At 44.5% G+C, this 19,359-nt stretch overlaps 1 protein-coding gene across 1 annotated transcript in view; it reads left to right on the top strand.

The window, feature by feature from the left end:
* Positions 1–19,359, top strand: part of MICAL3 (microtubule associated monooxygenase, calponin and LIM domain containing 3) — an 88,569-nt gene that overhangs the window by 32,115 nt on the left and 37,095 nt on the right. Inside the window, exons 20-26 of the mRNA XM_018562096.1 lie at positions 646–750; positions 2,760–2,946; positions 4,828–4,916; positions 6,894–6,984; positions 15,961–16,159; positions 17,119–17,333; positions 18,635–18,724. Of these exons, the coding sequence (XP_018417598.1) occupies positions 646–750; positions 2,760–2,946; positions 4,828–4,916; positions 6,894–6,984; positions 15,961–16,159; positions 17,119–17,333; positions 18,635–18,724 (976 nt within the window). The remainder of the gene's footprint in view (positions 1–645; positions 751–2,759; positions 2,947–4,827; positions 4,917–6,893; positions 6,985–15,960; positions 16,160–17,118; positions 17,334–18,634; positions 18,725–19,359) is intronic.

A 19,359-nucleotide genomic window follows, 5' to 3' on the forward strand; every position in this document is an offset into this window, starting at 1 on the left:
GGCGGGAACCCAGCCTTATAGCTAGTCACCAGCTGAGATGCTGCAGCCGGGTTGATTAGAATTTTGTGAACACAGCCAAGAACTACACTGACGCCAGGATTTACATGATTTTGTCATCTCCGAGCTGGCATCTCAGTCTGGGAAGTAGATGATGACCCTGGTTGATGCCTGAACAAATAGCGCCATCCTTCTTGGGAGAAGAACAGAAGATAGCATTGTCTAGGGGTGTGGTGTACTGTGATGGTGTCACTTCAGAAACAGCTGAAATTTCTCTAATAAGAAAAACTTAAGGAATGAAACAATTAGAAAACTCACAAATAAGTAAATGGAAATGAGTAATTGGCCTGCCGTTCATGGCTATAGAGTGAATTTTGAAGGCAAACTTAGCCATAGAGTGTACCTGGATCCCGGGAACAGACCTGGCGCTGTGCTAGGTTGGCTCTTTATGGCCGCCATAGAGGAGACACTTTCTACTAACAGAAACGATCTGTGTCCTGGTGTGCGTTGCTGCCGTGCGACTCCACTACAGTACGCCTCACTTGCTCGCACCTGTGGATTGGGTGTGCGTGTGACCTTTGACATTTTCACCTTTTACCTGTGGTTCATTCGCTCTTCTTCCTCTCTCCCTCGTCTCCCCTTTGTCAGAAGTACATAAAGATATATACAGGCGGTGTGAGCTCATTGGCTGAACAGATAGCCAATCAGCTGCAAAAGAAGGAGACCCCCAAGCCTCTGTTTGGGAAGAAAGTGGTAAGCCAGATAAAGTGCATCAGTACCTATCAGTAACTTTTCAATTGGGTTTTGCTTTGCGGTTTTGTTCTTTGTGGGGTTTTTTTCTATCTATTGCATAGTAGAATGTTAAATGAAAACTGTCAGAGCAAAAGTATTGGACAATGTAACTTCTGCTTTTCTTTACAGAGGTCCTAAATATGTGCTACATGCCTTCTCATTTTTCTGTTCTGACAGGTCCACTTTACCCGTTCTGTACCCTCATGGACCAGAGCAATTTTTATAGATCAGCTATGTGCAAATGGATTTGGCGCACACAGCAATTACTTTGTGTATCTCTACCTAAAGCAATTTTTAGTTGTTTGATATACTAGGGAATGTTTAGAACTTTTTTTTTTGCTGCCTGTGTCCGATCGGGACATTTTTTTGCCATCACTTTCCATCCTAAGAATGCAGGCAGGTAGTAAGAGGAAATCTCTCCAAAGCGAGAGTTACATCCTCTTAGTTTCCACTGGATATAAAGCCTGGGAGGTTTACAAATTAAAGAGGTATTTTTTTAGCATTTGTGTGTTTTTGTTTTTAATATAGCACATAATGAAGATATATACAAAAAAAAAAGTTCACATGCCAATAGATAATTTTTATTTAAAGCTCAACTCTGGCATAAGCAAATATTGACTAAATACAAGAGCAATTTGTGTTCTTCCTGAATCTTGGTGCGCTTTCAGTATTTCTTCCAGATCTGTGCAGTAATCCAGTGTGAAACTTTGCCTCTGTGCAGGAGCTTCCTGTAATAAAGACCGGTCACTGCTGCTCTATCTCCTTGTGCAGGGTGACTGGTCTTATCTCTGCCCCCTCCTCTAGTTTAGCCTCTCTCAAGCAAGGTTCCAATGGAATTAAAAAGAGATTGTTTTGTCTGTGCATACTTGCACATTATCGCAAAAACCTACTTGGAGCCCAAAATGTTTTATTTAGTCTAGTGGTTTACTTCTGCTTTAAGGGCTTGTTCACACCAATTCCAGTGCGTTCCAGCACAGTTGGCATACTGTCCGCCTCCCTGCATTCTGGGGTGGGATTGGGGGCGTGGCGGTGCATTCAATCAATGGTACTGCAGCCATGCCCCCCCCCCGGCCGCAGTGTGATCTCCCGCACCAGAACGCATGGCACAGCAATGCCTGTGTTCTGGTCCAGTGCAATTGCAAAAAATAGTATAAGCACTATGCGATCCAATGCGTTCCCGCAGCTTGCGCACTGGATTTGGTGTGAACGTGCCCTAAGTGTAGAAGCACACACTCCAAATGTGTGGGATTTAATCACTGATACATATTGCTTAAATAGCTAACACTATAGGTAGGCACTTGTTCTATCTGTCTAGTAAGATTGCATTTCTTAAATCATCTGCATGCTCCTGCAAGGATATGTCCAGGCAATACCCAAAGTTACCCCCAAGCCTCCCTCTCCAGGTCATGTCCCAGCATTTATTTTTTTCTCTTAATTTTTTCCTGTAATGAAACCCGCTTTAATTACTCTGTAACATCATCCCTAGGCTTGTCAGATTCTTGATGGGGCAGCTGCTGGAAGCTCCGTTCCGGTTGATGTAGGCACATCCCCAGATCTGTCTCCCAAGAGGCTTTTTCCTACATACAGTATGTGGGCAAGCTCTTGGAAGCTAAGGCAGTAGCAGCATTGTTTTGCCGAGGAAGAACTCAATGTATGCCTGTAGAGAGAGACCGGGATGGGTGGAATTCCGCAGTACACCAGGGCTGACAACACTGGTTGGAATTTCAGATCAGCAGCGATGCTGTGTTGTCAATGTTGTGGAGAAGACATAATGGAAAGACATAGGGGTATTGCAGAGATTTACTGATTTTTTAATTTTTTTTTCTCCGATAAACACTTTACATCATCCAGTGCAGCAGTGCTGAAACCTGATGCCCTCCGCATCCTGGATTTATATGTGTAGACATTTGTTCAATTTACTATGGAGTTTATTCCTTGTTGACCCTCCCTTCTCGTTTGCTCCTACACAGGCTTCTTTCAGGAAGGAGTTTCCACAGAACATCGGCGGGAGTGATGTCTGCTACTTCTGCCACCGCCGAGTGTATGTGATGGAGCGCCTGAGTGCCGAAGGCAAATTCTTTCACCGCAGCTGCTTCAAATGTGACTACTGCAACACCACCTTGCGCCTGTCTGCCTACGCCTATGACCTGGAGGACGGTGAGGATGGAGGCATAGAGTTTTTCTTTATTACAGGCTGTCCTTAGATAGTATGTTCCCCAAAACTTATTTCAGTTCAGTTTTGGATGGGCATGGGCAAGTTGAATCCCACACAGTAGTTTGTGCCCCCGCCCCTCCCACAAAGAGGCATTTATTGAAGGTTATACACTGTAGCTGGTGCCCCGGTTTTTTGTTCATCTTTACATAAAATACAATTATATAAATAAGAAAAGCTAATAAATTGCATAAACCGTTCTGAGAACCAGTCATTGCAATTGGTGAAGTCCATTAACATCTTGTCGACTGCATTCTGCTGTGCTTTAACTACAAATCCCAACATGCCCTGATCCTCTGAGAATCATGCCTGTAACTTTCAGTCTTGCCATGCCTCATGGGACTTGCAGTTCCACAACAGCAAGAGGACCACCCCTGCTCTCGATTAACATTTTTAGGCATGGTTCCCCATGCTGACCGAACATTTAACCTGTGAGCACTCCTAGTACAGAATCCTCGTCCCCGCCACGGACAGCTGCTGGTCCATAGGATTATCCTGACAACGAATCATTAATCACATGAAGATCACATGGTTTGTTTACGAACAAACCCGCCCTCCTTTCTGTGCACAGAGGGAGAGGCAAGGCCGCAGCTAACTTTGTGGATTACTGTGTGGGGAAAAAAAAAGATTAAAAAAAAAGTGTAACATAACCAAAAACATTTTTGAAGAAGAAAATATCATTAAGTTAACCATCGAAATTGGTGCTGCTTAATTTGGTCTGGGCAATTACCTTATAAAGGGGCTAAACCCAGTACCTTCCTAGTGCAGAAATTGTTTGATTGGTCATGGGTCGAAGCCCTGAGGGGTTGGTCCTAGCTGGCGCCTAAAATTCCTAGGTATGAAATGCTCAGGTCTTGGTTTCTCAAGTGGCCAACCAAGACCTGGACCCTCATAACTACAAGTATAGATGGGGTGCAGCTGGCTATAACACAATATAGGAGAGCTCGTTCCCTCTGCTGGCCTTTACATGGTTCTGCTGGATTTATAATCGTAAGGTTCCAAGCTTTGGCCACCAAGGGTGACTCTGTGGTTGGCATTTGGCCCTCTGAACTAATGCCCTTGACTGGCCAAGTATTGGTCTTTAGGACCATGACCTAACTGACTATGGTAACTGACCTGGCCATGTTTTATGGACATGAGGCTAGGGGGAAGTGTTCTGTATTCTTAATGTAGAGTGACAACTCTGCTCCTCCATAGATACAGTCCAGTGAGCGAGCGTTGTTACCCTAGGTCTAGGAACCTAATGTAGCCACCACATCTAAGGACTGGGAGGCTGCATAATATGACATTTTTCTTCATGGGTTTAGATACACTTTAGATATTATACACATTCAGTGTGCTGTCAACGTGTTAGATCGGGCTGCAATGGATTCTACATTTGCACAATAACTATGTTTCCTTTTTAGCAGTTCAGTCATTGATTTTACTTGTCCCTTCATGTTGTCTTTTGAGGAATGACTGCATACACATAGTCTACCTCGTCTTAATCTAAATTCATACTGGCAGCTTAGCTTGCTCCCACCCACCCTGACCCTGCTGTCTGTGTATGACAGAGCTGTGATGGACGCAGAATGGGCATTTTGGTGGTGCCAGGGTTAAAGCCTGGTGTTCCTCCTCCGTTCCTATAGCGCTGGATGTGACATTGAGCATCTTTTGTCCCTCTCACACACTGTCACATTGTTACTGGCAGACCTTTGCCTGCTGTTCCCCGCACCCGACCCCACAGCTCACAGCGCATTGTCACCAGCTGACTGGCCGCTTCAAAACGTTGTGTCTGCACAAATGCATTTTATTGCTCAGAGCTTAATTTATACTTCTTTTTGTAGGGAAATTTTACTGCAAACCGCACTACTGCTACCGGCGCTCTGGGTACAGCCAGCGGAAGAGAGCAGCGGAACCCGCACTTACAAACAAGGTGAGCACAGCGTGACAGAGGTCTCGTCCTGTGTGTCTGTATTCCAGTGCCAGGATTCCGTGCTTTCTTGTACTTCCAGGTTCTGTCATTCCAGGAATATAACTTGGATAACCTAATTTATTGCATGACAGTGAGAGATAACTCGGCAAAACAGTTCTTTGTTTTTATGTTGCCTTTTATAATAATTTTTGAGGGTTTTTGTGAAGATGGGTGAACTGTGCTGGATGGAGGGTGGTAAATTAGAACCTTTGTTGGATTTGTTTTTTCTGTATCTCCCAACTGGCACAAGGCCACTTCCTGCCCTTGTGCCAGTTGGTCAGCAGAACAGGAAGGGAGGAAATCCCTCTCTTCGGTCATTTGGCTAAAAGGTTGCACAGTCTAGATGGCATGGCCTCTGGATTCTGGGAGATTTGTGGATGCTTTACATCATGAAAGAATGCAGGGCGTCTTATTGTGTACTTGTACTGCTTGGCAAACTTGCACTGAGCGGAAAAGGATTTAAAGCCCTGTCAGCCATATTGGGGAGATTTCCCTTCACTTCTGTCCCAGATACAAAGCATCTGGGAATAGATCTTTCCAAAGTGAGGGGAACTTTCTTCTTAAGAGTCGCCTCTAGCACAGATGTCCTTCCTGCAGCTCATCTTTCCCCCATTAATGACTTACAATGTCTACCTCTGCTCTTTGTGTGGAAGTGGCCATCTTGATAGAGGAGAGGGGCTTTGCTGATTCATGTCTGCCCCCAAAGACTGGTGGGGGGTGGGGGGGTTAATGTAGAGACAGCTGGAGAGGTGGAGGAAGCACAGAGCCACAGAATGAAAGAAACAGAAGCATAGAGATCCTTGCACTTCAGGTCCTCAGGTACAGCTCCCTCTCCAGCAAGAACAATGAACAGGACAGTTGTGAGACTAGCAGTCACAGGCAGCAGTGCCTTAAGGTCCCCACACACACCTTACGATAATCGTACGACAATCGCGGGAAATCCCGCGGTCGTACGATTATCGTAAGGTGTGTGGAAGCAGTGCGACCTCTACTACTGTAAGGTCGCACGACTTTTAACTTACGGACATGTTTGAAAACCCGCCGAGCATCGTACGATGTTCGGCGGGTTTGTGGCATGTCCGTACGATAAAAGCCGTACGGGCCGGTGTGCGCAAGCGCACACTGCCCGTTCGGCATTGCGGTCATCGGAAGCCCGCCCCTCGGGGCGTGGCTTGCGATCATCGCAAGTACGATCTGCCTATGCAAGATAGGCAGATCGTACGTTTTTTTAAGTACCTTACAACCATCGCAAGACAAAAGTCTTGCGATGGTTGTAAGGTGTGTGCCCAGCCTTAGACGATTTCACACTGCAGATATATAGCTATGAAGCTACTCAACAGCAGTGCCTAGACCCAGGAAATTAAAGACAAAAAGTAAAAATTTAAAGGTACTGCTGCTTAGGCACCACTAACATTTCTAGATGTTCACTATAACGGAGCATATCTTCGCTTTTTATGTTCAGTTCCACTTTAAGGTACCCACAGACCTAATATGATCACGGCCTTGTCATATTGGTCATCAGCTAATAGTGATCAAACCAGGAGACAGTTATACATCTATGGGCTCTCCTGGGTTAATCTCATGGGACAAATCAATTATCCAGTATGCCTTTTCTATTCCTTTCTCTACTACTCCTCCAACCGGCCCTGGGATTTCCTTTACAGCCCATGAAGCATGGCTTGCAGCTGTATAAAACTGGCCATATATGGTTTTTTGAATTCACCAAAACTATATAGTTGGGAGGTGAATGGATTATAAACAGTTAAACCACCTGTATCCAATCGGGTAGGCCCTCACACTACATAGATCTAAGGAGATTGTATAAACCAATTCAAACTTTTACTGCCAGCTTACAGGAGATTTCACTGTCCGATTTATAAAATCTATTTCAGCTTAATTTTACTATGATGGTCATTTTTTCTTTTTCCGGCCCCGCAGGAAATAAAAGGAACTGCAAAAGACACCCCGGATGCTGAAGAGCCTGGACGAGGCGCTGTCTCCCCCGTGTCCTCTCTGGAGAAGACCCCAGGTACCCGCCCCTCCTTCCTGCGGCGTGCAATGAGCCTGTGTAACCTGGCGCGACGGCTGCCGAGTGTAGCGTCCTCCGTAAAACGCTTGATCACCCAAGACCCGCTGGACTGTTTTTTCATGTGTCAGCTGACGGCGTTTGGTCTTCCCTTCCTTTATGTCCAGTCTGAGATCCTATTGCAGATTCTGGGGGAGTTCCCCTGGTCCTCCACCGCCTGAGATCCAAGAGAGCCTACCTAATCTGTGGATGTATGTGATATTATAGTGTGTACGCTGGCCCCTCGTAGTGTAAAGCCCGCTCTGTGACGTAGACTAGCCTGCATAGAATTTGTGCTATCTTGCTTTGTTGTGCTCGTCATGCAAAACATCTCTCTGGTACGTTAAAGGGAACCAGTAATTTAATCAGAGCGGAAATTACCATTTTGTAAGCTGTAGTATGGCTGAGAATGCAGCCAATCTGTTCCCGTAAAGACTGTCAGGTCAGGATGTAATGACAGTTGTCTGCACACATTCAATCTCCCCCCAGAGATGTAAATGTATTAAGCCATGCTCCCTCGCCTTCCTGCTGCGATCTAAGCTCTGGTGTCGGAGCTTAGACGGAGTAATGTCACAGGCCTCCCACGTGACAGTGTTCAAGCCTCTCGATTGGCTGCTCAGACACTAGCACTATCACATGCTGGAAGTCATGTGCTTCCCGTTTACCTAAAAGCTCTCATTTGTTAGCAAGGGCTCCAGCTCAGGAGTTCAGGGAGATGGCATTGGCTGTGTAAGTGCTTGGGGGGAGATTAATTTATTTGCAGAAATTTTCACTTATCCTTGACTCAACAAAGTGACGGCACAGTAGCCGTCCTTCTTCCAGAAAACACAAAATGGCCACTGGTTTGTTCTGCCAAAACAAAATTCCACTCCAGCCTCTGGCAGAGGGAGACTCTCCAAGCAGAACAGACACTGTAGCAGTCATACAGACAGAAACACTTAACAATCCCGAAATCTGGCATGATGGAGTCGCGGGGGGCGTTTGGAGGGAATGCAGCATTGCTTATTCCCGGTCCAATCTCTCTGCAAAATGATCATAGTGTATAAATTGCATTTCACTTTTTGTTTGCTGGTTCCAAAACTAGCTAAATATTCCTTACAGGAGTACGACGTAGTGAAATATGATTTATCGTTGGCTGCTTGCTTTTATTTTATTTTTTAACCTGTAAGAATGTTTTTACTTTGCGTTTTAGAGCCTTTGCCGTTGTGGATGCCGCAGTCACGTTTGATCTGTAACAGACATGTGACGGAGTCCATGCATTGAACACTACGTAGTGTTATTTTTAGTTGATACTTTTATTTTGGGTCATTTTAATGCTGGATCTTTTCTTTTCTTTTTTTCTTTGTTTTGTACGATGAGTTTCATTTGCAACAGTGTTAAAAAATTAACAAAGCACTGACCGTTTTTGTACTTAATACATTGGAAAAAGCAGAGTAAGGATCTGTGTAGACTGCACTTAGGCTTAGAAATATGTCGGCCATTCTAGGTGGCGGCTCTGAGCCTGCACTGACCACGAAAATGAGTCTCGAAATGTCTTCTATGTGGTGAAGAAATTGAAAATGTCATAATTGTTGGACTGCAGTAAAAAAAGACCCATTGACAAAATAACTCCTGTTTCATTAGGTCTGTACAGGCTCTTGAAATATTCTTCTTTTTCCCCAATGTGATCTATGTAGACACTGATTGCTGCCATAGAATGACTTTAGACAGGAAGGGTCTGCTCTGTTTCCCTTCAACTACCAGATTCCAACCTGCCCTGAAAATCTGAATCTGATTGGTGACTGGGGGCCAATAATGCTATTTAAGCGGGCCATATGTGAATGGGGTCCAGTTCTTTATGAACCGGCCAAAATTCACACAGCGGGTGCCGCTGTCAGCACCCTTTCAGGTGGCATCCCTCGATCAGCTGGTTGAGGGAGCTGGTTGGAAAATCTTTGAACAAACAGACGGCGATCAGCTGCCGGCTCTGTTCAGGTGCCTGCGGATGCCGTCAGAATACATTGAAGACAACTGGAGAGTCCTCGATCAATGCTTGTAAGCATTGATGGAGGAATCGTTTTTCCTTTTCTTTGCCAGCACGCAGGTTGAACAAAGAAAATATTAGTGTATGGGCAGCTTTAGTACTGGCTCTTTGATAAGACAGTCTGATGGGGTTCTGTGTCACCGTAAACCCTCTGGGGCAGTCAGTAATATTTAGTTGTCATCAGTTTCAACAAGAAAAATTCACACACTTAACTTGGAGTGTTTGGATACTTCAAGATCCTGTACAGGTAAAATGGTACACATTTTTTACAATTTGCAGGGTTTGTGTTTTCCCTGTCATGTTAAGAGTGGATCAATGGTTTAATATTTAATGGATAAGCACTTGGTGAGCAAATCGGCCACCCATGTTGAGCATGGGTGACACTGACCACGGCAGCTGCATATTGATGACAGTATGGTCATGTACGCAGTCTATCCGGCTGCCTTCACTGCATATTGGTGACACTGTGGCCGTATACACTGCATCTATGTGACAGAGCCATATTATTGATGTAAGGTTGTCTTTTCAGGGCGTGAAAGTGTTATTTGTTTTCAGTAGGGATGTTTTTAAGGGCGATTTTCTATGCTTGAGGGGCGCGGAGTGCGCTAGATGGTGATTTGCTGTATTTTCTCACACTGAGCACTTTGAATTGGAATAAGTATTTTATTATATTTGGGTGTTTTTTTTTCTTTGTGGATTGTGGTGTTTGCACTATTGTATTGCTGCTAAAGATGGCTGATGTTTTGTCTGAGCTGCTATCGCTGTTTCCAATATGAGGTCGGGGTTTAAAACATTTTATGCGGCAAAGCAAGTAGACAAACGGAGCCATCGTATCTTCTTTCTGGCTGGAACTCTACCGTGTGGTACATAACACTGTTTGCTTAATTAGTATACCTGGAATTAAAGTGGTGCTTTCATAAGGCAGCCATGGCTGAAGGGCTGTCCAGGGAATGCAGCTCGTCCGTTTACACCTCTCCTGTGTCACTTGTTTCTAGAGAAGGCCATCTCGGCGCTCCAGCTGTTGTAGAAACTAAAGTCCCATAAGGCATTACAAGACTCTGGCAGCCACAGGCATGGCTTCCCGAGGCAAAGCAATGAAGGGATTTGTAGTTTCTTCATAGATGGAGTGCCAAGGTTGCCTAACCATGTTCGAGATCAGTGATCGCCAAACGTTGGCCCTCAGCTGTGATAAAACTACAAATTACATAAGACAATGCAAGACTCTGACAGCCACAGGCATGGCTCCCATAGACTTGATAGGATTTGTAGTTTCACCACAGCTGGAGGGCTGAAGTTTGGCTACCCCTGTTTGAGGCTTCGTACGTTACTGTAACTTCCTTCCCAAACTTCGAGAACAAGTGTCTTCCATTGTGGTAAGGTTGACAGGTGCACTTTAAGTAGAGGGCTTTTATGGTTATTTAATCATTTAGAGTAGAAAAAGCTGCGCTTTGCGTCAGATGTTGTAGTCTGTTATGTGTGGCGCTGGAAGCCATCTTGTAAGATCGGATCGCCTGGTTCCCATTTACTGGTGTGACTTGGTAGCGTTGTGTAGCAATAATAACTAAACCCTCTTTGCTGCGTCGTTCAGGTACTTTGTTGTATTGGCTGTGAGGGTAGAATTGATCCTTATCGGGTGTCAATAATCAGAAATGTTCATGGTCATATTACCTATATACATCATAATCACCTACACTGTGCGCTCTTTGTGAGACGGCGGCCCGCCTGCAGCATTGGTTTGTAGGGATTTGTCGGTAGCTGCGCTCCTGTCTAGGTCGGTGCACGGCCGGCGGTCACGCTTTATATATGTGGCTGCTGTCACTTTCTGTTCAATGTTTTTCTGCAGCAGCAGCGTCCTCACTTCTTTCTATCTGTTATGTTGGTATAGTTTTATTTTGTTGTGTTCCTTTTGTCTGATGTATTCTGCCCTTCCCTAAAAAAAAAAAACACACATCAAGGTGGAGTGTTCACTGAAGGGGCCCCGAGCCCAACACACAGCAAACACCCAATACTACACCCAATCCCCACATCTTTATATGTCAGTGTTCACAATTCACAATGTATATGTATCTCCTTGTAATCTGCAATTTCATCAGCCATATGACATGTGAAGGGAGGCTGCCTGTAGTTTCCTTGCATATATCCGCCAGGAAGTCGGCTGTGTGCTGGAAAAGTACTGGACTTCCTGTTTTGAAGCCTTTTTTTTTTTAGCTATATCTGTAATGATGAATGGCTGCTCTCATAGTGGTAACTTTTTGTGGAGATCAGCTAATAGTCATTAAAGAGGAACTCCAGGAATTTAAAGTGTTAACCCGTGCAGTGGGGCTACCCATGCACTGCGAGGGTTACCGGCTCGTTTTGTCTAGGGAGCGAAAATAAAGAAGAAATACTCACCCGATCTTCAGTCCTGCCAGACTGCTAGATTAGTCCCTGCAGCCTCTTCTCCCCAGGGTTTCAGCGGTCTAAGGGTCCGTCGTCCATCACATCTAACAGTGTATTAGACCTGAAACCTCCCAAGAGACGTACCACAGCCAGAGTGGAGGGGGAGAGAGGTGAGCTGTCACTGCTGCAGGACTGAGGATCAGGTGACTAAATCTTCTTTATTGTTGCCCCTAGAGAAAATCAAGCAGCTAACCCTTGCGGTCAGGGGGTAGCCCCGCTGCAATGGTTAACTTTTTAAATTCTTGGAGATCATCTTTAATTAAAAAAAATGCCAACCAAAACGTATATGGTTTACGATGGAATAGGGAGAGGCTGTCAAAGTTTTAATTTTGTCGGAGTTTCCCCTTCCCTCTCTGTGATCGTGAGCAGGAAGTGTGAGGCTATAAAAAACTGACAGAGGCTCAGACACCTTCCTCGCTCCATCTGGAGCTGATTACGTTTTGTCTAGAGTTGGGCCATAAAGTTAGATGTGAGCCGGCCTTGATGACTCCATTTTTACATTGAGAAGCTGAAGTGAGGTTTGCCCCATTAGTCATATATTATGTCATACGTGTCTGACCCTGGCAGGCAGCGTCCACGTGTATGGTATGTACACCAGACATTGAGGAGCCCTTGATAAGTGTCATCTTCCTGTCACTGTGTCCCCTTGCTCCGGTTTCCCGGTCTCTTCCTCTCTTTCTTGTTTTCTCTGTCATACTCTGTAATGGTTTGTTTGCTTCTTTCACTGTTGCACTTTTTTATGTTAATAAATTGACTTTTTTCATTTTTTTCATGCCTTGTGACTTATTTTTTTTAATTTTAAGCATTGGTGTGGATGTCACACAGAGTGTTGTGTCTGGTCCGGTGCAGACGGGCGTTTGCTGAAATTGGCACACTGACCCGAAGAGCGCCGCGTTTGCAAAACAGCTTTCCCGAAGCCCTAATCTTAATGGAAACTTTGCTGAGAAAATATGCCATTCCTGCCCTTTCCCCTCTGTAAATTCTGGCTTAATTTTCAGGAGAGGTCAGAACTGATGTCCTGTGAGGTCCTCTCAATGGGGTTTCCATTAATTCGTCCTTCTCGAATAGTCTGGAAGCTTGCAAAACGATGCGGTCTGTAGTGATGCTCAACCAATGCCTGTGTGTGTACAGGGCTGTAATTCTCGTATAATACATGTAGTCCGCAACCCTTCAATTTCCTTAAGTCTGGGCATCATTTGATATAAAAGATAGATATTGGGTACCTAGGCTACCTATTTAAAACAAAAGTAATTCTATTATCGTTCCACCATCGGCCGCACTGCAGAAATCAGAAAACGGAGATTCTGCCCTGTGAGCTAATCAGGCTCTATGGCCTTGCACAGTGCAATATCAAAGACATACAGACATTTCAGTCACTTGGACTATTGGGTTTGGGAGGGCACAGAGGACAGGAGGTGTGACCGTTCCCATACAAAGTCCAGTGAGCAGCTCAGAAACTGCAGAGCTGTGTTCTGAATAGCAGAGTCTTCCTCTTCCTATGTAGTATGGGTCACGAGGTTGGCTGGACAGAACTGAACCATTCTAAGGGGTTTCAACAATAACTTGCGACTGGACAGATTAAATCTGAACTCGTCCTTCCCTTCAGTCTTGCACAGTTGCACCGGCTCCTCTCTTGGACTGAAATTGCTTCCTCTGATTTTACTGCACACTGTGAGCTTCTCATAATGTGCACTAGAAGCTACAGCAAGTCGGATAGCGCCCGTCTCATTTTCTGGCTGGAGGGCGTCCGGCATCATATAGCACTTGTCCCTAGGCCCGCACCTTTCATTTATTGGATTTCAGTTCCTCAAATCATGGAGGGTCAGCATCACACGTGGGCCTTGCTTAGGGTGTAACAGAAATGTCACCAGCTCTCCAAACTCCTTAAAGGATAATCAATCATGGATTTACTAAGAACTCGTGTCAATTACACAAGTGCTTTCGGGGCCATGCAGGGTCCCTTCATCAAGCATAGCTATGCATGGCCCCGAAAGCCCTTGAGTAATTGACACGACTAAAAAATCCACGCTTGATGATCCTTTAAGGAGTTTGGTGTGCTGGTGACGTTTCTAATACGATTGAACTGGCTGCACCATCCACAGTCATTCCAAGCACCCTTCCCTGACTCCGGGGATTTTTCCGGTAAGGAGTGCAACAAGCCTTCTTTATCTTACCTTTCTTAGAGTGGTCTGCATGCAAATACAGTCTGCCTAGGAACCCCCACTTCACCTTAGAGACATACACCCCATGGGAAGTTTTTCCAACAAGGACACAGACACAAAAAGCAAAAACACAGTCTGAAAGAGCAGAACTTCAACAATGTTTCTATTGCTATCTATTACTCCCTCTCCCTGTCACAGTGACAACCACTCTGCCATTTCGTGTATGGTTGTCACAGGGACAGGAAAAGAGGGAAGATCTCCAAAACGGGGATCATAGACCGATATAACTCACCCCCTCTCTATCCGAAACATGGGAGAATAAAAAAAGCTTGTAGTGTAGATTCTAGTCTGAGCATTTTTCTCTAGTTTTTTTTTGGGGGGGAATGAGAGGTTTTGGAACCCATGTCAGGATTTTACTGGGTGTAGAAGACTTCTGCCAGGATAATAAAACTGAAGCCACTGAGCGTGAAGGCTGGGGTTGAGTTTTTGACTTGGAGCATACATATACCGTCATGTGCTCCACATAATATATACATCCATATGCTGTTCTTGTGCTCTCAGCTTGCAGTAGAGCTGGGTAGTAAACACTTAATCCTCAGGCCATACAAATGGATGGGCCACACAAGTGTGTTCATACCCTTCCTGTGTGACACCCGCCATGGATCAGAATGGCTCCTAGGTACTCGAATAATACATCATAACAGCAAAAAGAGCAGCTTAAACCCAACTCCAGACTAAAAAATGGAGCTGGCTCAACGGTTTGTCCAAAATACAAGCTATGTTTTTTTAAATCTCTTGTCCCAAAATTCAACATCCCCGCCTGTTCTAAACCCCTCACTATAGATGGAACTGTCATATACAATATCACTTCCTAAATGATGTTCTTATCTGAGTGTCTATGAGCAAGAGGCCATGTTTAAAGGGATTAATGAAGTCCTTTCCAATAAAGCTCAATAGCATCTTGGCAATCTGTATAAAAAGGTTCCCGAGGTATTGAAGAACCGCAATGGAGGCTTGCATCTGTGTTTTATACATAGTCTACACTGCAGGAAAATAATTGCTCACACATAACATTGCATATGACCTTTAAATATTTACTAGAACTTTACAGCCAGCAGTTACTTGAAGGCTGTGATAAGTGTTTCTGCTGTGAAATTGGACCTGAGCGGTAGCAGAGATCAGACTACACAGACTGCAGAGTAAGTCAGGATCAGTCATTTGTACATTGGCTATGAACTAGAATGCTGTACAAGAATTAACACAAATCATTCAAGAATGCTACAAAATATGAGTTTATAAACTTTAATAATTAGAGTGGATCAAAACTTGTAAATGGTTAGCTTTTGGCTTATGTACTTTTACATGCAATGAAAGTGTATCTAAAGTGAACATTTTGGGGTTTTTTTAGAATAGGGGAACACCCTGTTTGGGTTTTTTCCCCCATTAGTGTTGGATGGAATGGTTAGAACTCCCGTCATGTTTTTATGTTTGCTAGCTATTAGTTGTCTTTCACTTCCTGCCCCAGAGCCACAACAGGAAGCAAGTTAAAAGCCATCTGTCACTAGAACAGGTGTCCCCATGGGAAGATTCCCCTCAGCACCTGTTCTGCTGACAACTGTAACATTTAGGATGCCCCATCACTTCCTGCCTGTTGACAAATAGTGTGATTCCCCCCAGTGGGGACACAGTTTCTCATTCCATCCAAAACTTTTTTTTAATTTGGCTTTCGATACACGTATTACTCAACAAATTTGCATTTGACTGTTAAAATGTTTCCTATACAACAGTTTCAATAAAATGAACGTGCTTTCACGTACAGCGCAGGTACACCCATACATAGGCATGTGATGTCATTATGGGTGCGTGCTGCGCCATTTATTTACGTTTTAGTTTAGTGCACCGCACCTTAGGATTTAGCTGGAGCAGAAAGCAAAGATGTGAAACCAAAAGCAATATCCCTTTAGCAACCAACCAGATCACAGCATCTTGCAATCATATTCAGTTCAGATTTTGGTGAGGTCCTACACATTGCACATGTCCCTTTATTAAATGAACCTACAAGTTGTATTTATTTATTTTTAAATGTGGTCACTGAACATTTGGAGTATCTTCATTTATCCATCAGTGTAAAGAAATGCTTTGAACCAGTAGTCCTGGTATTTATTAACAAGAATTTTAACTCCTATGACTCCAAATTTGGAGAAATTCACATTGGCTGAATATTTACCAATCTGTGGCTCTGAGAATTTCTTGTCCATAGAGCTTGCTCTCCAATGCTCCAGCCGCTCACCCGTTGCTCTCACCGTGTGTTTGCAGGTCCGAGCCTGAACGGCGTTGAAGATCACAGTCTGGCCAAGAGGCTCCGAGCCACTCCGGAGCGTATTGAGCTGGAGAATTATCGGGTGTCCATGCAGAAGGAGGACCTGGAGGAGGTCCCAGAGGAGACCCTGGCAGAGCACAATCTGAGCAGCCTGCTGGATAAGGATAGAGAGGACGAGGAGGAAGCCGCCAGCAGGTAAGGAGGGGGTGAGGTAGTGATTGTGAGGGGTCTTTCCTCAGCTGACATCTGGTTTAATTGTTATGCATTTCAGTGAACATCAGTTAAATCAAGGTCTGATTTATTAAATCTCTGAGATTTCAGTGTTTGTAGCTTTCACACAGTAGCTGGTGTCATCTGCCCGTCCCAAAAAGTGCCCCCAATGATTTGTCCATTCTACATTCTAGCAAAGTGTGACCCCATCACTTGGCTTTGCAATGACCACAGCAACCAGAACTGGGTATACTGGTGGGGTTGTTTCACCAATGGATTCCCCAAGTGATGCAAGAAGTCACCATGTGGATGACCTTTGCTTATAATTCATATATGTAGCAATCTTCCCATAACCACCATGGTTGCATTTGATGAGTGCAATGAGTTCAGAGCTGCAATGGAAATTAATTTTCTTGCAGCATGTGGAATGTGCCGGAGAATATTAACAGAATTTGGGCATCCAAAGGTTTAATAAACATTGTCGTCTCCCCAAAACTATTCCCTATAATAGAAGAGGTAGAATTCCAGCAGTCCATGTCTTCTATCTGCTCTCCATTAAAGTGTTACAGCCTACAACAGAATCTTCAAAATTCAACACTTTTGGGATTGTTGGATTCCAAAGACACTGACTGTGCACTGGTGTCATCCTCCAACCCCAACGTCACTACAAGACTCAGTAGTGATTTAGGAGTCAGCAAAAGGAATCATGGCATGCAGCAAGGGACGCAGGGGTCCAACACTCCCTGAAATGTTTAACTCTGGAGATCCTAACAGACTGTAGCATTGCAGTGGGGAGAAGGAGCTATACCTCTTCTATTACATTAAACTACATTGGCACATTTTTGGGAGCGATGATAGTTTCACTTTAAGGAAGAAATACTTCCCTTTGAAAGCTGCGTTAACGTGTCCTGTGCGTCTCATCTGCATTTGTTGTCTTTGCTTAGCAGCTCCGAGTCTGAGATGGAGGAAGATGAAGAACACCAGCCCCCCTCCGACCTTGGGGGAGTACCATGGAAGGAGGCGGTGAAGATTCATGCCAAGCTGAAGGGGAAGAATGTGGGGGAGGTGGAGGCAGAGGGAGCGCTGGAGGCCGGAGATAGCGAAGAAGAGGAGGAGGATGAGGAGTCTGAGGAAGAGGAGGAGGAGCCATCCAGTGAAGGTTGGTTACACATTTTAGTACAATGTACCCTAACACATATTAAAGCGGACCAGATACACAGTATATACACACACAGTAGAAATAATCTTTAGAATATTCTGGAAAAAAATTATCCGTTTGCTATGTATTAGGAACATAACAGAGGCAGGACCACTTTGTGTCTCATCCCTTGTGAAAGTAGCAGCTGCTGGATTTTGGAGATGCAGAAATCGAACAATTTTTTTTAAATATTATATTTTTTTCCTTACAGGAGTCTGAAACTCTGGGCCAGTTTCGTTAAATTATAAAGTGACAAATTGTTTTAATTACCCTCCCCCCCCCCATACTCCACTGATCCATGTTTTAATTCCCCCCCCCCCCCCCCATACTCCACTGATACCTTCACTGCATTCCCCTACACTCCATGTGTCTGTTGGAGCCCTTGGAATTACCAGGTACTTCTAGGTATGGAGGAACATGTGATCCTTTCACTTTCCTTCCAGTGGAGTGCTCAGGACTACTGGCCACTCATCAGACTCGATCACTTTCATATTGTTAATCCTCTGTAAGCTACAACACAAAACAAATCCCGAGCTTACAAAATAATTAAATTCAGTCCTCCAACAGGCTAATGGGATGGCAGGGGAGCAAAGGTCTGGTAAGCTTTGGTCGATGGGGAGGAGGACTGTTAAGTCAACATGTAGCCTTGGCCAGTATATGCAATGGGACAAGTTCCTTTTACCATTGATGTTGGGTCCGCTTTCATCTCCCCGTGGGATACTAGAAGGGAAGTGTATGGCCAATAATGTCCGCAAAACCTTTCCTGTTATCAGGTCCCTGGGCTCACCCGTTCTGGGTCACATGTATTAAAGCCGAAGTCTTGGGTTGCGTGACCAGCAGCTCTGTAATTGGCTTCCAGCTTTAGCAAAGTATTTGATGCCACAACTGCAGAACAATTGACCCAGAAGCAAAGCGTGGTTTTTAGAGCGGGCATATAAGTTCCCTATTCTACCTCCCTAATAGCGGAGGGATTAAAGCAGGCCCAAAATGAATTTTGCCCTAAAGTAAATCTCTTCTCATTATAAAGCTTCTTATACTATCAATGTGAGATATACAAATGAAGATGTATTCTTGACAATGGATATAAAAGACCTTGGTCCATGGGTCATCCGAATGTTTTCCCTGATGGAGTGGAGTGCAAAGATATTTTATTATCATCTCTTCCTTTACATTCAAGCTTCAGTCTCATTTCTTCTCTCTCTCTCTTTGTCTCATTGTCTCTGGGGCCGGGTGGGGTGTTTTCCTGGCGCCCTCTTGTGCAGAGGGCGACTATTGCCCCTGGGAGAGGGAGCTCCAGCATGGTCTCTGGCTCCACCGTATAACTGATGAAGACACAGTTGGTACTTTTAAAGGTATAGCGGCCACCACTTTATGCTCCACCAACAAGAAAAATTTACAGGGAGATAGTTCTTACACCACTGAAACTGATTCCGCCACACCAGTTTAAGTAGTACATTTTGTTTTATTTGCAGGGGCACTTTTTATAGAAAAAAAAGGAAGACTATTGGAGAAGTTTAGTATTAATTTTGCCCTTGGAGAATTGTATTGGGTTGCGTGTTACAGGGAATCAGAACTTTAACACACAAGCATGTCTCAATGGAAGCCGATCTTTCAGTGGTGTGGGACCTGTCAGAGAAATGCATGAATTGTTGGTGCTGGATTTCATTTTTCCTGCATGGGCTGATTCCAGAGCAAGCTCACAAATCCTTTACCGCAAGGAAGTATTTTGCCTTTTTGTTTTAATTTTAAAACTCCTGAACTTTTCCGAATATAATAAATGCAGAGACCAGGGCAGCCTCCCAAATATACACCTGGGGAGGGATTCTCATGCATGATGTAATCTGTGGCTTTGCCTTTTTTTTTGGTTTTACTTAACTCTTGACATTACTAAAGGTGCAATCAGACGTGAGGCTTTTTGGGGTTTCCTTGATCCATTACATCTACACACCGGATGCAACTTGAACAGATGCACTGCAGCCAGACAGCG

Source organism: Nanorana parkeri, unplaced genomic scaffold (genome assembly GCF_000935625.1).
Source record: "Nanorana parkeri isolate BGI_ZX_2015 unplaced genomic scaffold, ASM93562v1 scaffold560, whole genome shotgun sequence".
Classification (NCBI taxonomy): domain Eukaryota; kingdom Metazoa; phylum Chordata; class Amphibia; order Anura; family Dicroglossidae; genus Nanorana; species Nanorana parkeri.